Here is a 20406-nt window from a genome sequence, read left to right on the forward strand (position 1 = left end):
TACCTGAGCATTGTTTCTGACCATGCCCATCCCTTCATGACCACCATGTACCCATCCTCTGATGGCTACTTCCAGCAGGATAATGCACCATGTCACAAAGCTCGAATCATTTCTAATTGGTTTCTTGAACATGAAAATGAGTTCACTGTACTAAAATGGCTCCCACAGTCACCAGATCTGAACCCAATAGAGCATCTTTGGGATGTGGTGGAACGGGAGCTTCGTGCCCTGGATGTGCATCCCACAAATCTCCATCAATTGCAAGATGCTATCCTATCAATATGGGCCAACATTTCTAAAGAATGCTTTCAGCACCTTATTGAATCAATGCCACGTAGAATTAAGGTAGTTCTGTAGGAGAAAGGGGGTCAAACACCATATTAGTATGGTGTTCCTAATAATCCTTTAGGTCAGTGTAGATGATGGTATCCTCCGCTCCCACCTTCTTCTGGTATGTGAACTGCAGAGGGTCAAGGGCGTGGCGGACCTGTGGCCTCAGGTGGTGAAGCAGCAGCCACTCCATGGTCTTCATCACATGTGACGTCAGAGCGACAGGCCGGAAGTTGTTCAGCTCACTAGGATGTGATACCTTTGGGACTGGGGTGATGCAAGATGTTTTCCAAAGCCTCGGAACTCTCTCCTGCTCCAGGCTCAGATTGAAGATGTGCTGTAGAGGACTCCCGAGCTCCAACACAGGCCTTCAGCAGTCGTGGCGATACTCCATCTGGAGCAGCTGCTTTGCTGGCACAAAGTCTCCTCAGCTCTCTGCTTACTTGGGCTGCTGTAATTGTGGGTTGGGGGAAACTCTCTCCTATGCTGGTATCAGCAGAAGGATGGGTGGAGGTTGCAGTAGTCTGAGGTGAGAGTGGGTTAAGGTGGTCAAACCTGTTGAAGAAGTTGTTCATCGGGTTTGCTCTCTCCATGTCTCTCTCAATGGTGGCACCCCGCTTTGAGCTGCAGCCAGTGATGATCTTCATCCCATCCCACACTTCCTTCATGCTGTTATTCTGCAACTTCTGCTCCAGCTTTCTCCTGTACTGCTCCTTCACCGCCCTGAGCTGGATTCGGAGTTCCTTCTGCACACGCTTCAGCTCATGGTGATCACTGCCTTTAAAAGCCCTTTTCTTCTGGTTCAAAAGGCCCTTGATGTCACTTGTAAGCCATGGCTTGTTGTTAGCATAACAGCGTACTGTTCTTACTGGAACCGCAATGTCCATACAGAAGTTGATGTAGTCAGTAGTGCAGTCAACACCCTCCTCCATGTTCTCACTATGTGACCCCTGCAGGATATCCCAGTCCGTAGTTCCAAAGCAGTCTCTCAGAGCCTGCTCTGCCTCAGGGGACCACTTCCTGAATGAGTGTATGGTTGTAGGTAGCTCCCTCACTCTTGGTTTGTAGTGAGGCTGAAGCAGAACCAGGTTATGATCTGCTTTCCTAAGCGCAGGTAGCGGGGTGGCGCTGTATGCGTCTTTAATGTTTGAATACAGTAGGTCGATAGTCCTATTTCCCCGGGTGTTACAATCCACAAACTGGGAGAAGGCAGGTGATGTTTTGTCCAGCATCACATGGTTAAAGTCTCCAGCAATTAGCACAAGTGCCTCAGGGTGCTGTGTTTGTAACTTAGCAACCACAGAATGGATGACATCACCCGCTATCTCCACATTCGCCCGAGGAGGGATGAAAACAATAACAACAATAACGCTTCCAAACTCTCTGGGCAAGTAATAGGGACGCAGACTTAACGGTCAACAGTTGTAAGAAGTGACGATGAAGTTCCTCCGCAAGGTGAACAAAGAACACTCTTCTTTTCTCAGTGAACTCCATGCATATCTTGCACAGTACATGTGCATTAATCACCGCCAGGTCAAGCATGTTGTAGCATACAGCAACCAGCCACCTGCGTATTACTGCTCGCACTGAATAGGCTCATGCATTCTGTTGCATGATGTCAATGCAGTACCGTAGAAAAAAAGAAAGAGACAAATATAGTTCCTCCTGATCGTCAGTCCGGGGTGGTGGTCCCCCTCTTTAAAAAGTGGGACCGGAGGGTGTGTTCCAACTACAGAGGGATCACACTCCTCAGCCTCCCTGGAAAAGTCTATTCGGGGGTTTTGGAGAGGAGGGTCTTTCAGATAGTCGAACCTCGGATTCAGGAGGAACAGTGTGGTTTTCTTCCTGGTCACGGAACAGTGGACCAGCTCTACATCCTTAGCATAATCCTGGAGGGTGCATGTGCTTTGTGGACTTGGAAAAGGCGTTTGACCATGTCCCTCAGGGAATCTTGTGGGGGGTGCTCCGGGAGTATGGGGTACCGGACCCCCTTATAAGAGCTGTTCGGCCCCTGTACAACCGGTGTCAGAGCTTGGTCCGCATTGCCGGCAGTAAGTCAAGCCCATTTCCAGTGAGAGTTGGACTCCGCCAGGGCTGCCCTTTGTCACCGATTCTGTTCATAACTTTTATGGACAGAATTTCTAGGCACAGCCAGGGTGTTGGGTGGGTCTGGTTTGGTGGACTCAGGATTGGGTCATTGCTTTTTGCAGATGATGTTGTCCTGTTTGCTTCATCAGACTGTGATCTTCAATTCTCTCTGAATCGGTTCGCAGTTGAGTGTGAAGCTGCTGGGATGGGAATCAGCACCAACCGGGAGGAGGCCCTGGGGAAGACCCTGGACATGCATGGAGGGACTATGTCTCCTGGCTGGCCTGGGAAGAGCTAGAAGAAGTGGCCGGGGAGAGGGAAGTCTGGGCCTCTCTGCTCAAGCTGCTGCCCCAGCAACCCGAGATCGTATAAGCGGAAGAGGATGGATGGATGGATAGACAAATATAAGTGACATTTTGAAGACATCATTTTATGACCTGAATAGTATCAATCAGAAAACATCATCGCACTAGTACAATATCATTTGAAAACGAACAACGTCAGATAAGGTGTAAATTTATGGTACTTGTAGTTAGCTTTTTTTCAGTTTTATTCTCTTAGTCATGTTCACACTCTCCCTTCCCCCCTTCCCACTCCTAATCTGACCCTTACTAACTGCGCTAGCATCAATTTACACCTGATCTGACGCTGTTCATTTTCAAAAGCATCTTTAAGACTTAGAAAGTCGATCTTGCCTTCTTTTTATGTGATCTTTAAGATCCCTAATCACATTCTCTGCCTTTGAGTCCTTACTCAGATCACTCCTGGTAACTTCACTTGAGGTATGCTTGGGCATCACCATCATCTTGTCTCTGACATTACATTTCCTATCAACAACTATGTCATTGTCGGGCACTCCAGCAACACAGACGGCTTCCTTTCAGCCAGGCCTCCTTAACTCAAGCAAAAGCACTTAAGTGCTTTACTTAAACTATGCTTGGACATCAACATCTTCACAACAGCGCAAGTCTATGATAGCGCGTTTCCAGACAAACCGCTTCTTAACAATAGCTAATGTCAAAATCGAGATGCTACAGTGTCACAGGTGGATTCCTTTCAGCCAGGCCTCGTTATCTCAGGCAAAAGTACAAGCAACAATGCAAGATGCCTTATACTGTATTATATCACAGTCTCTTAAATCTTCTCAAATTCAGGTACGGCGACCTTGCTTTCATTTGCAATCATGCAGAGATAGAAGATAAGAGTACAGTACCTCCTGGTTATTTTTCTTTCGTTGATGTCTTCTGGAGCACAAGTGTTCTAAGATGGTAGTTTCCATTTCAATGCCTTCAGATGGCAAGTTTTATAACTAATAATTGTAGCTGCATTTACCCACAATTACCAGAGTTCTGCAGTTTTAGTATGCTCCATGGTATTCTGGTAAAAAGCTTGATGTGTTGAAATGATTCCACAGACAAAATGTCTTCGTTTTAAAAAACCTTACTACAAATTTTAAAGTAGAACAGTTCACACTAAACTAGAGAAAAAATTGGTATGGCAAAGAAAAGAAAAGTTCCTGTTTAAGAAAAGTTCTGTTTAAAGCTTATTAATCTTGTTTCAAGTTTGCTTATACAGCTGGACCATTTCTAAACGGTCAGAAAACTGTATGCTTATCCCAGTTTCATGCTGTAAATAGGTCTTTCAGTCCCTGCTAGCTATGGGACCTATTCTAAGCAACAACTACAACTGACTTAATAAACACACTGTATCTCAGATATAGCAAGAAAGTTCTATCTCATTTTAATTTGCACGGGGTAAAAGACTATACCATATTCTAATAGTTATTCTTCTATTGGAGTCAAGCACACACTACTGTATATGAATTTATCTTTAAGGATTAATTTTTAGATTGGCCCTTACAGTTACTATTTAGGTGCTTTATAAATAAAGTTGACTTGACTTGAAACAAATTAGAAGACAAGTTTCTGACGGTCACCAGCTTGTGTAATAGGTGCCACTCAGCACAATAGCTGGAAGCACAGCTTAACAGTGGTAGGATAAAAGCAAGTCTTAGTTTCTACTGTGAAGAGGAGACCTCTTTCTCGGCTGCTCCGGTTAGGTGTTGCCACAGTGCATCATCAGTTTCTATATCTTCCTGTCCTCTACATCTTGCTCTGTCATACCCACCACTTGCATGCCCTCTCTCACCACATCCAAAAAACTCCTCTTAGGCCTTCCTGTATTCCTCTTGCCTGGCAGCTCCATCCCTTCTCCCAATATACCCAGGATCTCTCCTCTGCACATGTCCAAATACAAGCAAACTTGCCACTCTGGCTTTGTCTCCAAACTGTCCAACCTGAGGTGACCCTCTAATGTACTCGTTCCTAATCCTGTCCATCCTTGTCACCCAATGCAAATCTTAACATCTTTAACTCTGTTACCTCCATGCATGTTTATTGTCTTTTTATCAGTGCCACTGTCTACAACCCATATAAAATAGCTGGCCTCACTAATGTCCTGTAGACCTTCCCTTTTACTCTTGCTGGTACCTGGTTTGCCACAAATCACTCCTGACACTACTCTCCACCCCGCCTGCACTCTCCTCTTCATCTCTCTTTCACACACCCTGTTAACTCTGTACTGTTTATCCCAAGTATTTAAACTCATCCACCTTTGCCAGCTCTACTCCCTGTTTTCTGACCATTCCTCTGACCTCTCTCTCATTCTTAACCTGCTTCTTAATGGTCTAGCATGCCCCTTACTGATTAAAATCAAATCATATTAACTGTACAGAATTACTGATCCATCAGTAAATACTTCTGTAGGAAACTGTTGATCTTTCCAAAATGACAGTGAAAATACTTACAAATTTACACCCCTGTACACACTGGAATCTTCCAGTGTCCCTGTTTGTTCCTCACTATACACTCCACATTATATAGACTTGAGAATAGCATTTTTCATAAATGATCACAGTATAAAAAAGGGTAAGAAGTTTAAAAATAGTTAACTAATTCAATTTTTAGTTTGACATTTGTATGTAAATTATTAAGTCACTTGTGAGACCAATTACAAGTAAGCACCTCCAGTCAAAACCTGGATAGGCATGACAGCTAAAAAAAGTTCTACTTCTGCTCTGTTCAGCAGTACCTGAAACATTTTACTACTGTGGACCAGCTTTAAATAACAGCAATGGGTTAACTATAGATAGTCATGCCAACATTCTGCTACATATGCAAACATACATACACACAACATTTGCTAAAAGTGAAATTAATATAGCACTAAATATTTCTGAACTTCAATTCACCTACTTTGCATTGATAAGGTTTTCCCTAGGAAAAGTTGAAATCAGGTCAAGGAGAGGTCAAATACTATTTTTGTGTGTGTGTTGAATGAATTTGGTTTAATTATTTTAAAATTATTTTTCATAGTTTTCCTGAAGAGCAAAGCAGTATAGTAAAAATGTAGAAGTAGTTACGCAGAATTCTTACTTGGATTTGATGAAAAAAGTATTGTGTAAACAAAGCTTAATTTAGTGACATCTGATCCACATAAAGCACAATGTAAATTCTCTTAATGACTATGGTTTGTTTCAGCTGTTGTTAGGCTTGTAGATCTTGAAATTGTTTATGCCAGGTAGATAAATGAAGTTTGAGAAAAATTTGGTTAGGACAAACAGCGATGCATGTTAATGTAGATAGAATATGCTGACTGTATCTTACACAAAAGACATAAATAATTGGTCTATGTGTGTTTCTCTGTCTACATAATGTAGGGGTATTTTATCTAGATACAATTATTCAGTCTTAAAGATATAAAAATGAAACTAAATGTGGTCAAAGATGTTGTCTAATGAGATCCATTTATGCCAGTTACGTGAAGACATGGACAAGTTAATATTGTATAATATTTCTTTCGTATGTGGAAATAATTTAATAAGGTTTTACTTAACCAATTCATCTGGAGCAAAATTGATAGGAATTCAAACATGGAGGAACAGTTGTGTCATTATTTTTGCCATTTTTATGTTATTGATTATTTTTAACAATTGTTTTACATTAACATTTTGTTAACGATAAAAGCATATTGTGCATAATTTTTGGATGGGTGGTGCTATTTAGTGACTGGTTGGTAGTCATCAGCTCCTATCTATTTAAGATCATACAAGTTTTCTATGTAATTGACCAATTAAACTAATGGTGTAAGAAATGTGTTTGGGGAAAAGAATGCAAGCATTTTGGTCTGCTTTTATTGTTCAATTTCACATTGGAGAAATTGACTTGTTATTGCTATTGATGTTGTTTATGGTTTTGTATCATTGTCTCATTGTACTGGGATACAGTGATTGTGGTGTTATGTCTTTTGTTTAAATCATTTAAATCCTTCATTCTTTATTGTAAATTGAATATATCATTGTATTTAATACAATCGTTTTACATATATTCAATTTTATTTCTGTATTCTTTAAGGGTTGTGTTGTTGGTGCATATTAGAGCGTGCCCGGTTATTGGCATTGAATTACCATAAAAATTTTAAAATTATAGTGGTTCTTCATGTCACAAATCTTACTTAGTTGGGTCCAAACCAGACTGCTATAGCCATGTGACCAAGAATTTTATGGCAGTCCCTCTCTTCCTTAATTCATTACATGGCCATTGTTCCTTTTCATTTCCTTTTCTGTTAGAACGTACACATTTCTTCCACAGAATACCTTAACAAAGTTTTACCAGTTTCATGAAATCCTAATTTTATCATAGGTATTCTACAAGTATTAGGATGTATTGATCTCTCAAAGTTTATGTCCAAAAGATAAATGTGAACAAAACAGTTAAAACAAACTCTTTAATTTGTATGAAAGCATATTGCAAAAATGAGCGAAAAATAATTAGAGAAGATGATCTTGACATTGGGCGGCACGGTGGCGCAGTGGTAGCGCTGCTGCCTCGCAGTTAGGAGACCCGGGTTCGCTTTGTTTGCATGTTCTCCCCGTGTCTGCGTGGGTTTCCTCCGGGCGCTCCGGTTTCCTCCCACAATCCATAGACATGCAGGTTAGGTGGATTGCCGATTCTAAATTGGCCCTAGTGTGTGCTTGGTGTGTGGGTATGTTTGTGTGTGTCCTGTGGTGGGTTGGCACCCTGCCCAGGATTGGTTCCTGCCTTGTGCCCTGTGTTGGCTGGGATTGGCTCCAGCAGACCCCCGTGACCCTGTATTCGGATTCAGCGGGTTAGGAAATGGATGGATCTTGACATTGTTACATGGTCTGTTATATTCCAGTGTTTGCCAAATCAACTCAACAGAGTTAAAGTGGTTGTGATTTCATTAATTGAAATAATGTATAATTATCTTAATACACACCGTATGTTGTATTGTCAAGAATACTAACACCTTTGCATCAAGTATGTACTAAAGAAAGAACATTGGAAAGCCTAATTTTTTAGAAGCTACTGTTTTTTCTTTCAAACTTGATGCATAATTTCTTGAATTGTTTTAATCCCAACGAGTCTGAAATATGTGTATAAAAAAAGTTTTAGCAGCAGTTTTTTGCAGGTAATTTAATTTAATGAATTCACATGATGTTTCAATATAAGTAGCCTTTTCTACATGAATTCTTTCTACATGTGTATTTTTAATATCAATATTTTGTCAAAAAGGTGTAGTGCTTATTGTTGCTGCCTTTCAGTTATACAATGTTGCATTTAAATTCCAACCCCATCACAGTCTGTGTGGATTTCGTATGTTCCATGTTTTCTTATAAAGAAAATACATATTACATTGATTGGAGACTGAAAATTGGAACAGTTTTAGGTATGTGGGTGTGAGCATGGCTGAACTCTGAGAGACTGACCTCATTCATGATGGATTCCTGCCTTTTTCTCCAATAATACTATCAAAGCCAATGCTGACCTTAACCTTAGATATGCAATTTAAAGAGTGAATAGATGTTCACATTTAATTGTATGTAATGCAAAATAATCATAAAGGTAACAAACATTTAGCAATTGCAATAAGTGTACATTGTGTTTATTTTTTCAAAATTCTTAAGAGCCTGACTGTGTACATTTTGAAGTTTTTTTCCCCAAGAATAAGTATTGTTGGATTGCTTACAATTTTTCATATGCTTCCTCCAAATTATATGGTCAAATGCATTTTTAATACAGCATTAAATGAGAATTTCATTTCTTTCTATGACATAAATATTACATGTGTTTTGTGAGTCATACTCATTCATTTATATCATGTATACTGTTTTCTACAAATGCTATTTTCTAGTTTTTATAGAGATTTTACTTGTCCCAAAACCAGTTTATCTTCTGTTCCTTTTTAAAGTACTTTGGTAATTCATTTATTTCATTTGTTTCCACTCTGTGTCACAAATGAATCCATTTAAAACTGAGCCTACTTCAGTAGTAACATGCTGTACTATATATGTTGTATAACATTAAATAAGCAAATACTTTACAGGCATAGTTAGCGTTTAAAAAAGCTAAGTTAAAAAAGGTTTTAAAAAATCAATTCATGTTAGTAAATGTGTTTAAGAAATTAGAAAAAGTTGTAAGATTTAACAAAGAATCTGTAAACCTATAGTATTTTATATAAAGTACTTATATATTATTAATAAGAACATGTTTATAAGGTTTGCTTGAACTATTCAATTTCTAAACTCAATTTATCCTGAACAGGGTCACGGTGAAGTTGGAGCCTATCCCAGCAAGTAAAGGTTGCAAGGCAGGAATAATCCCTGGATAGAGTGTCAATCCATTGAAGGGTGAACATGCACACAAATCGAGGCCAGTATAGCATCAGCAATCCACCTGACCTGCATGTCTTTGAACTGTGGGAAGACTTGGGGCATGAACCCTGGTCTCCTTATTATCATGGCACTAGTGTACAATGGGCTGATTATACTTTAAGGTTAATTAAAATGTTGTTATTTTAATAAGAAACTATTTATAAATTGAGTGGTCTGTAGTAAAGTCTACCATCTAAGTAAACCTACTGTTGCAGATTTATGTTGATTAAACCCCAAATTTACTGACCTGTTGGATATTTGCATAAACATTAACTTGCTAAACAGATATTATATATTAAAATATAAAGCTCCTTTTTATATGTTCATGTGGTGTATACCTCATTTTTTGTAGTATACAGGTAAATGTTAAATAAAAGTCAAAGTTAATTAATGTGAATAACTATTGAAAAGCCATCTATGAAGGTGTCATTCTGTCATAGTTTACCTTCAATTTATAGAACGACAAATAGACATCAGCTGACCTCTCACAAAGTTCTCTTGTATTATATTGTTTTTTTTTACTCCTATAAGTCATCAAACAAAGTGGCACTAGATCTAAAACCTCTAGCAGCAGTTTTTTTTTTATTTTATATATGAATCAAATAATGCATGCCTGACTAGGCAACCAACTTCACTGTTGTTTGTACTTACCCAAATATTACCATCTTGATGATATGGCTTCCAGTTCCTTCCTGTGTCACTATAGAGTAGCCTGAATTGGGTGACCCAATCAGAACTGCTATACCTCCCCTGTGTTGCAATGGCAGTTAATTGTTTCCTGCTCCCAAGATCCACCTGCAGCCACTGGTAATGATCACTGTCCAAGGGAGACCAGCCACCAGCACCTTCACAAGAAATACAGATGCAGATAAACTGTCAAATACTGACAAACAATTGTGTTTACTCTATCCATTCATCCATTATCCAACCCGCTATATCCTAATAACAGGGTCATGGGGGTGTGCTGGAGCCAATCCCAGCCAACATAGGGCGCAAGGCAGAAAACAAACCCCGGGTGGGGCGCCAGCCCACCGCAGGGTACACACACCCACACACCAGGGACAATTTAGGATCGCCAATCCACCTAACCTGCACGTCTTTGGACTGTGGGAGGAAACCCACACAGACACAGGGGGAACATGCAAACTCCACGCAGGGTGGACCCTGGAAGTGAACCCGGGTATCCTAACTGCGAGGCATCAGCGCTACCCACTGCGCCACCGTGCCAACCTTGTGTTTACTCTAGTTAAATAATAATTACTGGTATAGCAGTTAAAGTAAAACAGCATTGCATTTGCTTGCAGAAGGAACAAAAGATGTCATTAAATATATTTTAAAACATGTAAGAAAAAGATCATCAAATTTACAATGTGATGGTTGAATAAGCTTCATGAGATATGGTCAAGAACAGAAGAGATAAGACACAGAATCTAGGAAAAGCTAGATAAGCAACAGAGTGGTAACAGTGTGAGTCTAGCCTAAAAATGTATTACTTGGCATACTGTATAATTTTGCTGCCTCAGAGCCAAGGGTTTAAATTCCATGTACAGTCATTACCTGGGTAGAGTTTGTATGTTCTATCTCTATGGGGCTGTACTTTTTGTTTCACATTCCCACAAACATGTGTTATGTTAATTTGTTTTCCAAAGTGGATACATGTTAGTGAGCATGTGTGAGAGGGTTATTTCTTGCTTTGTGCCCAGTGCAGCTGAAACAAGCTATAGAACCCAAGGGAATGTGTATTTGATATAGGAGGTTTAAGAATATACAGTATATCTATGTTTTTAATTGTATTTTGAACATTATTGCACTTGAGCTCTTACACATATATTGAGAGATAAATATATGAATGTTAAGGGAAGGTGAAATTTAGAAAGGAGGCAATGAAATGACTTTGCTCCTTAGAGCTTTAATGTGCCCCATAAAATGGTCTGATTTATTTTCTATATATTCTATACATTCTTTATATATTAATAATGCAAATGGCAGGAAACAATCTACAAGAAATGAAGTAATTGTAATAAACAGTGACATACTGTACTATGTGTCCTGTTTCCCCGTATGTCATGTCCCTTCACTTTCTATCAGCACACAATGGCAAGTAAGAAGAGAACAGATTTGAGACTTTTTTTGAGAAGAGAGTTATAAGATCAAATTTGGATAAAATCTTTTAAGTAATCTCCCAGTAATAGCATAAAGGTTCAACAGTCCTGCCATATGGTGATAACCATAACTACGTTAAGAATACTACAATTTCCAAGATTTGTATTAGTATTGTCACATTTCATGAGAAAAGTGCTGAAACATTATTGCTAACTTGTGCATTACTATAATCTAGAATTTTCTTGGAAAAATGCATAGAAAACAGAAAGCAGATTTGCTGCCAAAATCACAGGATTGATGACGCAATAAAAAATTTAGTATTATATGGCTACACATTCAAATTCTTAATCAAGTCTTATTCTCAGTGCTCTTTCAGGTGACTAGATTGTCATATTTCAGGAGAGCTATGTGTGTAAATGTCACCATGTGCTTTCCAAGATAAACTACAAAGCAAATGATTAAACTAATGCATACTCTAGTCATATAAAATACAGCTAATAAAGCTATATTTTCATTCCTAGCTTGCTTAATCAAATTTAGGGATGTGGAGTCTGGGACAGAAAACATCTCTAAACACTGTGTCAGTTCATAGCAGAGCATACACAAGCATAGTCCTTTGCAGGGCATATATACGTACACTCCCACATTCACTCATTCAAACTGAAGCCAATTTAAAGTTGCCAGTTCTCTTAACATGTACGTCTTTGTAGATGTGGGAGGTGCAGGAAAATAATTGAGAGACCCTTTTTCAGGCCAACTCAAGGACACCAAATAAATTTAGGAAATTAGGGTAATGTGAAAAGAACTGATTGATTTTAAGCAATCACTTAATTATCAGTTTTTCCTTTTGTAATTGCAGTATTTAATTAAGTAATTTATTAAGGCTCCCACTTTGTCTTCCTTAGCTTTCTCTGTAGGAGGGTTTTCCAGTCATTAGATTTGTATAAAAGTAACTGCAGCATACTCATTTTAAGAATCAAAATAATACAATCTATTGATAAACACAAGGATTATGGAAATATAACTGTTTATACATATATTAGCTTTGAAGATAGGATACAAGATATACAGTATGTGACAGAAAAACATGTAACACAGAAGAGGCTGGTTGTTTATTGGCTATTTAGAGATCCAATTCATCCTGGTAAAGACAAAACGTTTTATAATACCAGTGCTTTAACAATGATGTCCAATGTTGTTCAGAATTGTGTGCAATTATTTTGGGTTCAAGTGGACAACTCTTCTTGTGTTGGAGTGCAGTTTTTGCTACATTGTCCTTTGTCTTCAGTATGTTGGAATGTTGTTTTCCTCAGCTTGCTGTTTGGCTATTTGCTGTCTTCTTTAAAAGTATAAGTGCTTATGTTTCCTTCTTGATGTAATGGCTATTTTGCAGTCTTCTCAGATGGGGCTCAGTCACTGACACAAAGCTTGGATTGGGAAATAGGACTTTAAAGTAAATCCAGGGCATCCATCTCAAAGGCTGTATGGAGAGTAGCTTCCAGGCCAAAGAAAGATTACAAGCTTTTTGCTGTTTAGAAAGTGGGTGGATTCTGACCCCAAAGACAGAAGCTTGTCAGCTTATACTTCACAAAGAGAACAGATGGTCAGCTTATAGCTCTCCCAATGAGAACAGATAATCAGCTTTCAGTTCCCCCAAAGTGAGTGAACCATCAGCTTTCATGTCCCCAAAGAGGCAGAAGAGATGAATGCAGCTCAGCACAACTCTAATATACACCTTTGTTAACATATAAAGTACAAAACTGACCAAAGTGTTGAAAGAATTGCAGATCATCCATTTAAATTATTGTTAAGTCTGAAATTCAGGTGGGATAGAGTCCTGACCTTCTACATCCCTGTTAAAGTTACTGTCTTAACAGGGCTTGTGTTCCAATAAAAGTCTAGAAAAATAGGTAAATTGTACACAGATATGGAGAGAATGTGAATGTGAATTTACTGTCTTAATCTTCTTTATTTATTTATTTGGTTTGTACAATGCTATACAATGTATACCCTGCCATTCTTTCTTATATTCTGTAAGTGCCTTGAGCATGGGAAAGGTGCTATATAAATAAAATGTATTATTATTATTATTATTATTATTATTATTAAAACCACACAAAGACAATGATTGGGTGCAGCAGCACTATAGTACTGTGCTATAAGTGGAGATAATTGCAAACAGTTCAGTAATACCACTTACAACTTAATCACTAGAATTAAAATATAACATTTGATTCAATCAAAGGAAAAACTCAGATTTTTCATAAGAATAAAAATATTGTGACTGGCTGTATGAATTTCAGATATAGTTAAAAGAAGTGTTTTTTTAGTTCTACCTTTGAATAGTTAAAAATACCTCAAAATTCACAAGGACATTTGTTAGACTCCAGCAGAGCATTTTTTGCAGGCTGATATCTACTCTACTTCATGTACGCATAATTCTGTTCATTTAGTTCTTCAGCAAAATTATGGAGCTTTAGGAGGGTTATGTTTGTAAATACCTTCATGTGGGATGCTGAGACATGATACTGATTAATAGAACATTAGAATAATCTAGACAAGAACAGGCCATTCAGTTCAACAAAGCTCGCCAGTCCTATTCACTTAATTCTTCTAAAAAAAACATCAAGTCTAGTTTTGAAAGTTCCTAAAGTCTTACTGTCTACTACGCTACTTGGCAGCTTATTCCAAGTGCCTATGGTTCTCCGTGTAAAGAAAAACTTCTTAATGTTTTTCTGCGAAATTTACCCTTAACAAGTTTCCAGCTGTCCCCATGTCCTTGATAAACTAATTTTAAAATAATAGCCTTGATCTACTGTACTAATTCCCTTCATAATTTTGAACATTACAATCATGTCACCTCTTAATCTTCTTTTGCTTAAACTGAAAAGGCTTAGATCTGGAAGTTGATACCGTAGAGTCCACTGTGACTCCTAAATCCTTCTCATAAGGTGTACTCTCGACTTTCAGACCTCCTACTGTGTATTCAAACCTAACATTTTTACTTCCTTATATTTACTGACATTAAATTTCACATGCCACGAATCTGCTCAGGCCTGTATGCTGTCCAAGTCCTTCTGTAATTATTTAATGGATTCCAAATTATCTGCCAATCCACCTATCTTGGTATCATCTGCAAACCTATATTAACAATAGCAGCGGCCCTAGCACTAACCCCAGCTTTGATAAGGTTCCTCACGCCATAACCCTCTGCTTCATGTGTCTGAGCAAATTCTGCACACATCTACAAACCATCACCCTCAACTCCCACTTCTTTTAGTTTGACGTACAACCACTCATGTCTCACCTTATCAAATGCTTTGTGAAAGTCAAGATAAATATGTGTCAAGGGTTTATATATGTACTCACTAGCCTCCTTAAAAACTTGAGGGTAACCTTTATCTGGTCCTGGGGCCTCATGCATAACACTGTGCATAAAATTCACACTAAAACATGGCGTACAGACAAAAGCTGAAATGTGCGTATGCACAAAAAATCAAGATGAATAAATCTGTGAGTACCTCTACATAAATCCCAGTCAACATGAAATGTAATGCTCATGCACGCACCTGCTGTCCCACCCCATCTCTTCCCAGAATTATGCCTGTTTGAATATGTAAATCAATATAAATAGCCATTAAGCTCAGCGTTCTGTGAAAAGATAATGGCAAAAGCACGGGGGAAAAGAGAAGAATTTCAGCGAATACCAAGTGGAGGCAAAGAAAAACTTACTATTTGTTGGTTTAAACAGTGAAGAGTGTCGTAGAAACTCAAAAGTTCAAGTTCACAAAGTCGCACAGTGCCAAAAAAAAAGAAGTGGTCAGATATCAAAGTATTGTAGTCCACTGTCCACTGAGTATCATATGGAAGCTTATTAGGGTACAGAGAAAAGAAAAAATAGGGATACAGTGGGAAAAAAAATCTCAAAATGTCAACTTTAATCTTGAAATTTCCATTTTAATCACGTAGTTTATTTTGTCATTAAAGTAGAACGTCATAAACTTAATGTTACAATCGTTTAATGTACTACTTTTCCAAATCCCATCGTAACTAAACTAGCACATTAAATGCTTTGTTTTGTGTGTGTTCTTCTATATGTGTGAATCACTACGTGCTTCTTAAACGGGCTTTCTCTTCCTCTAACAGGACACAGAATCCATTACGTTCGTGAAATTAGAGGTCTCTGAATAATTAAAATACTATGATGTACATTATACTTGATATAATTTTTATAATGATAGAAATTAAAGCATATATTAAACATTGGGACACGGTGGCGCAGTGATAGTGACGAGCTGGCGCCCTGTCTAGAGATTGTTCCTGCCTCCCGCAAAATGCTTGCTGCATCGTGCGTGACCTTCGATGAAATAATTTATTGCAGCAGTACTGTCTCTCTCAAACATACTAACCCCGATTCCTATACTTACTTTTCTTTCTCCAAGTAACTAATTGCCACACAATCAGCTCTGTAATAGATGTTAAGCCATCTGTAAGCATAGAATGCTGAAATATCTTCATAGTACATGTTTAATTATTTCATCCATCTATCCATCCGGGGTTGCGCCAATCCCAACAAGCATACAGTGGGAGGCAGGAACAATCCCTGAACGCTGCAACACTGTGTCCTCACATGTTTAATTATTTACAATATAGCTAATTCAAACTGTGTTAAAATTTTACCTGCAAAAATGTAATGAACATACTTTGCTGCATTTCATCTTAAAAATGATATCAAGACCTCCAAGAAGATAGCTCTTGGAAATCTAAATCAACTTAGAAGCCAGTCGTCATCATATGTAAATACGCGCTTTGTAAAGTGACTCAGGTTGTCCAATATTATAACTGTAGTGCAAGTTTACAGTGAGGTTAATTGTACAAACAGTTCTACCAGAAGCACTTGATGGACTGATTGAGTGTGTTTAGAGCTCTTGGGATGAAACTGTTTGTGAACCGTGATGTCCCTACAGGAAAGGCTCTGAAGCATTTGTCGTATCAGAGCAGTTCAATAGACATTCCGCATGGCTGAGGCAGCATGTGCTTGATGCGGTATACTGATAATCCTCTTTCTGATCAGCTGCTGTAGAGCTATGATTCCACACTCAGATACAGTGGGTTAAATACTCCAAGGGGTGCTCTGAGAGTTACAATGCTAAAGCTGTGATGATATTTGAAATAGTTTAGCCATTCCGTCCACCGTTATATATTTATGGGCTGATTACAATCAGGTGCCTTAAATGATATGCAGTTTATTTCAGTGTATCTGATAAAGCTGCGTTATTTATGTGGATCTAAAAAAGAAAGGGAAACCACACAGGAATAGTAGCACTGCTTTGATGCTTGGTGCCGCCAGTTTGCAAAACCGAGTGGAGAACTTGTGTATGCTAGGGAATGAGTCAAGTCAAGTCAAGCTGGGGAGCATACACTGGTACAGTGTGTTGCCACACCAACTACACAATGAAACAACGCGGGATCCCGGTTTGCAACCCCCGAGGCAGACACGCGGTCCAGTCCCACCCTCTGGAAATGACCCTCTATCTGCCACAGCCAGGTGTTATGTGGGTGACCCCTTGGCCTGGTCCAGTCACTCAGTTCCACAACAATGAGGTTCTTACAAGCCAGATCACCTTGGGGAAATGCGCCACATGGCCGTAGTGCCGTAACTGACGCTCCCTCACAATGCAGGCAATGTGCCTCATTTGGAACTCCATGAGCAACCGCTCATTCGACATAAAGTCAAACCAACAGTACCAAAGGATTTTCTGGAGAGACACTTTACCAAAGGAGTCCAGTCTTCGTCTCAGGTCACTGGATAAGCGTCCATGTCTCACAACCATATAGCAAGACAGGAAGCACCAGGACTCTAAAGACTTGGACCTTTGTCCTTTTGCATAGATATCAGAAGCGCCACACACCCCTTTCCAGCAACCTCATGACCCTCCATGCTCTCCCAATCCATCTACTGACTTCATAGGAAGAGTCACCAGAGACATGAATGTCACTGCCAAGGTTAGTAAACCTCTCAACAAAGTCAACACTCTCTCCGCAAACAGACACACTGCTGATGGCTGTGCCCAACAGGTCATTAAACGCCTGGATCTTGTTTTTTATCCAGAACACTCGCAAGCCCAGACAGTCAAACTCCTTGCTCAGTCTCTCAAGCGCCCTGATCAGAGCCTCCATTGACTCCACAAAGATCACAGCATCGTCAGCAAAGTCAAGATCCGTGAATCTTTCTTCACCAACAGAAGCCCCGCAGCCGCTGGACCCCATGACCTTGCCCAACACCCAGTCTATACGAGCTTTGAACAAAGTAGGAGCAAGAACACACCCCTGATGAACCGCAGAATTAACTGGGAAAAACGCAGAGGTCCTGCCTCCACTCTGCACAGCACTCACAGTACCAGTGTACAGGCCGGCCATGATATCCAGTAACATTGAGGGGACCCCGTGAACCCTTAGGATGTCCCAGAGGGCAGCTCAATCAACTGGGTCGAGCGCTTTGTGAAAATCTATTGACCCAATGCTGTTTTTTTTAAAATTTCCCATTAGTTCCAAATGTAGGTATGTACTTGTCCTGCATTACATATAAAACATTTTTAAATCTGTTCCACTGCTCCTCATCTGTTTCCACACTTAAAAGCTTATTCCAGTCTCTGCTCCTTAGACTTTGCTGCATCTGTTCAAAATTGCCCTACCAAATTAAAACTAAGAAAAAATTCTAAACTATTATATTATGGTCACTTGACCCTAATTGTTCAATCACCTCTACACCCTCAATTCTATCCTGATTATTACAATCCAGACAGGCTTTACCCCATGTTGGTGCATTAAAATGCTGTGTCAAAAAACAGTCACTGATTACCTTTAAAAACTTCTTGTACTGTGCCATATGCAAGGTTATCCCAGTTAATATTCAGATAGTTAAAGCCCCCTCATTACTATAGTATCACCGTGTAAACTTTCCTTTTTAATGATACTAAAAAGATGTTTGTTGATATTACCATCTGCATTGGGTGGTCTATAACACACTCCTAAAATAAGGCCTCTTTTCTTCTTGTTTTCCAGGCAAATGTCCTCAATAAGATGGGGCTCTTCGTCCAACTGAAGAGGACTTGCATTTAAATTCTCTTTGACATAAACAGCAACCCCTCCTCCTTTTCTTTTCTTTCTATCCTTCCCAAAAAATGTGCATTACTCTGTTATACTCATCCTCATTCTTGTGTTTTAGTCAGGTTTCCGTTATTGCTATAATGCTATAATATCATAAATTTGCTCTATTACATAAAATACCAACACACTTGCCTTATTTTTGATACATTTAGCATTATGGCAAGCTATTTTTAAAGTGTTACACCTTCTACATTTAAACATTAGAATTTACATTACTACGCATTTTTATTTGTACACTGTTGTTTGTTCCTCCATATATAGTTCTAAACACCTGGGGCCTCAAGTATAAACGGTGCGTATGCACAAAAATGTTGCGTAAGCCTGTTTCCATGCTCAAATTGCGATGTGTAAAACCTAAACTTGGCGTAAGGCCACGCACATTTTCACACTAGCTCAATCCTTGGTGTACGCAAGTTCTCCGCTCGGTTTAACAAACTGGCGGCACCCAGCATCAAAGCAGTGCTTTTGTTCAAGTGTGGTTTCCCTTTCTTTTATAGATGCACAAACCTGACACGGCTTTATAAATAAATTGAAATTAACCGCATATTGTTTATTAGTTTAAGGCATCTGATTGTAATTAACCAGTAACAATATAATGGTCCATGGAATCGCCACGCTATTCCAAATACCATAGCTGGTTTAGTGTTGTTACTCTCACTGCACCTTCTTCTTCTTCTTTCAGCTGCTCCCGTTAGGGGTTGCCACAGCGGATCATCTTTCTCCATATTACTCTCACTCCAACACACTTATATCACTGTATCTGAATGTGACATTACTGCTCTATAGCAGCTGATCAGAAAAAGGATTATTGGTATACAACATCAAGCACATGCTGCCTCAGCCATGCGGACTGTCTATTGAACTGCTCTTATAAGCAAACGCTTCAGAGCCTTTCCTATAGGAACATTGCGGTTCAGAAACAGTTTCATCCCAAGAACTATAAATGTACTCAATCAGTCCATCAAGTGCTCCTTATAGAACTGCTTGTACTTATTAGTATAATTACCTCACTGTAAACTTGCAATACAGTTATAATATTGCACAACCTGAGCCACTTTATAAAGCACGTATTTACATATGATGATGATATCATTTTTAAGATGAAATGCAGCAAACTATGTTTATTACATTATAAAGATAAAATGTTAACATCATTTAAATAATCTATATTGCTAATAATTAAACATGTGAGGACATGGTGTTGCAGTGCTAGCGACAAGCTGGCGCTCCGTTCAGGGATTGTTCCCGCCTCAGGCTGTATTCTCACTGGGGCTGGCGTGACACTTGAAGGATAGATGGATAGAATAATTAAACATGTACTATGAAGATATTTCAATGTTCCTTGAAAGTTTTGAAGAATTGGGGTTCTAAGCTTACAGATGGCTTAACATCTATTATATAGCTGATTTTGTGGCAATTGGTTACTTGGAGAAAGAAAAGGAAGGACAGGAATTGGGGGTTAGTACGTTTGAAAGAGATAGTACTGCTGCAATAAATTATTTCATCTAAGGTCGCGCACGCCGTAGCAAGCATCTTGCAAGAGGCAGGAACAATCTCTGGACGGGACGCCAGCTCATCACTATCACTGCGCCACCATGTCCCATGTTTAATAACATGCTTTAACTCCTATCATCATGAAAATATCAAGTATACATCTCAGTATTTTAATTATTCAGACAGCTGTAATATCAAAAATGTAATGGATTCTGTGTCCTGTTGGTGGAAAAGAAAGCCTGTTTAAGAAGCATGTAGTGATTCACATACATAGAGCACATAGAAGAACACATACAAAACAAAGCACTTAACATGCTACTTTAGTTACGATGGTATTTGAGAAACTAGTAAATGAAACTATTTAAAGATGAAATTTATGATGTTCTACTTTCAAAATAAATTACGTGAGTAAAGTGGAAATTTTCGAGATTAAACTTGCCATTTCAAGCTTTTTTCTCATTGTGTCCCTATTTTTTTTTTCTTTTTTC

The 20406-nt window shown here is 38.9% G+C and overlaps 1 protein-coding gene across 1 annotated transcript in view; it reads right to left on the bottom strand.

Moving 5' to 3' along the window:
- The window catches only part of cntnap2a (contactin associated protein 2a), a 986203-nt gene that overhangs the window by 717127 nt on the left and 248670 nt on the right, over nucleotides 1-20406 (bottom strand). The window contains exon 2 of the mRNA XM_039753312.1: nucleotides 9803-9996. Within this exon, the coding sequence (XP_039609246.1) occupies nucleotides 9803-9996 (194 nt within the window). The remainder of the gene's footprint in view (nucleotides 1-9802; nucleotides 9997-20406) is intronic.

Source organism: Polypterus senegalus, chromosome 5 (genome assembly GCF_016835505.1).
Source record: "Polypterus senegalus isolate Bchr_013 chromosome 5, ASM1683550v1, whole genome shotgun sequence".
Lineage (NCBI taxonomy): Eukaryota > Metazoa > Chordata > Cladistia > Polypteriformes > Polypteridae > Polypterus > Polypterus senegalus.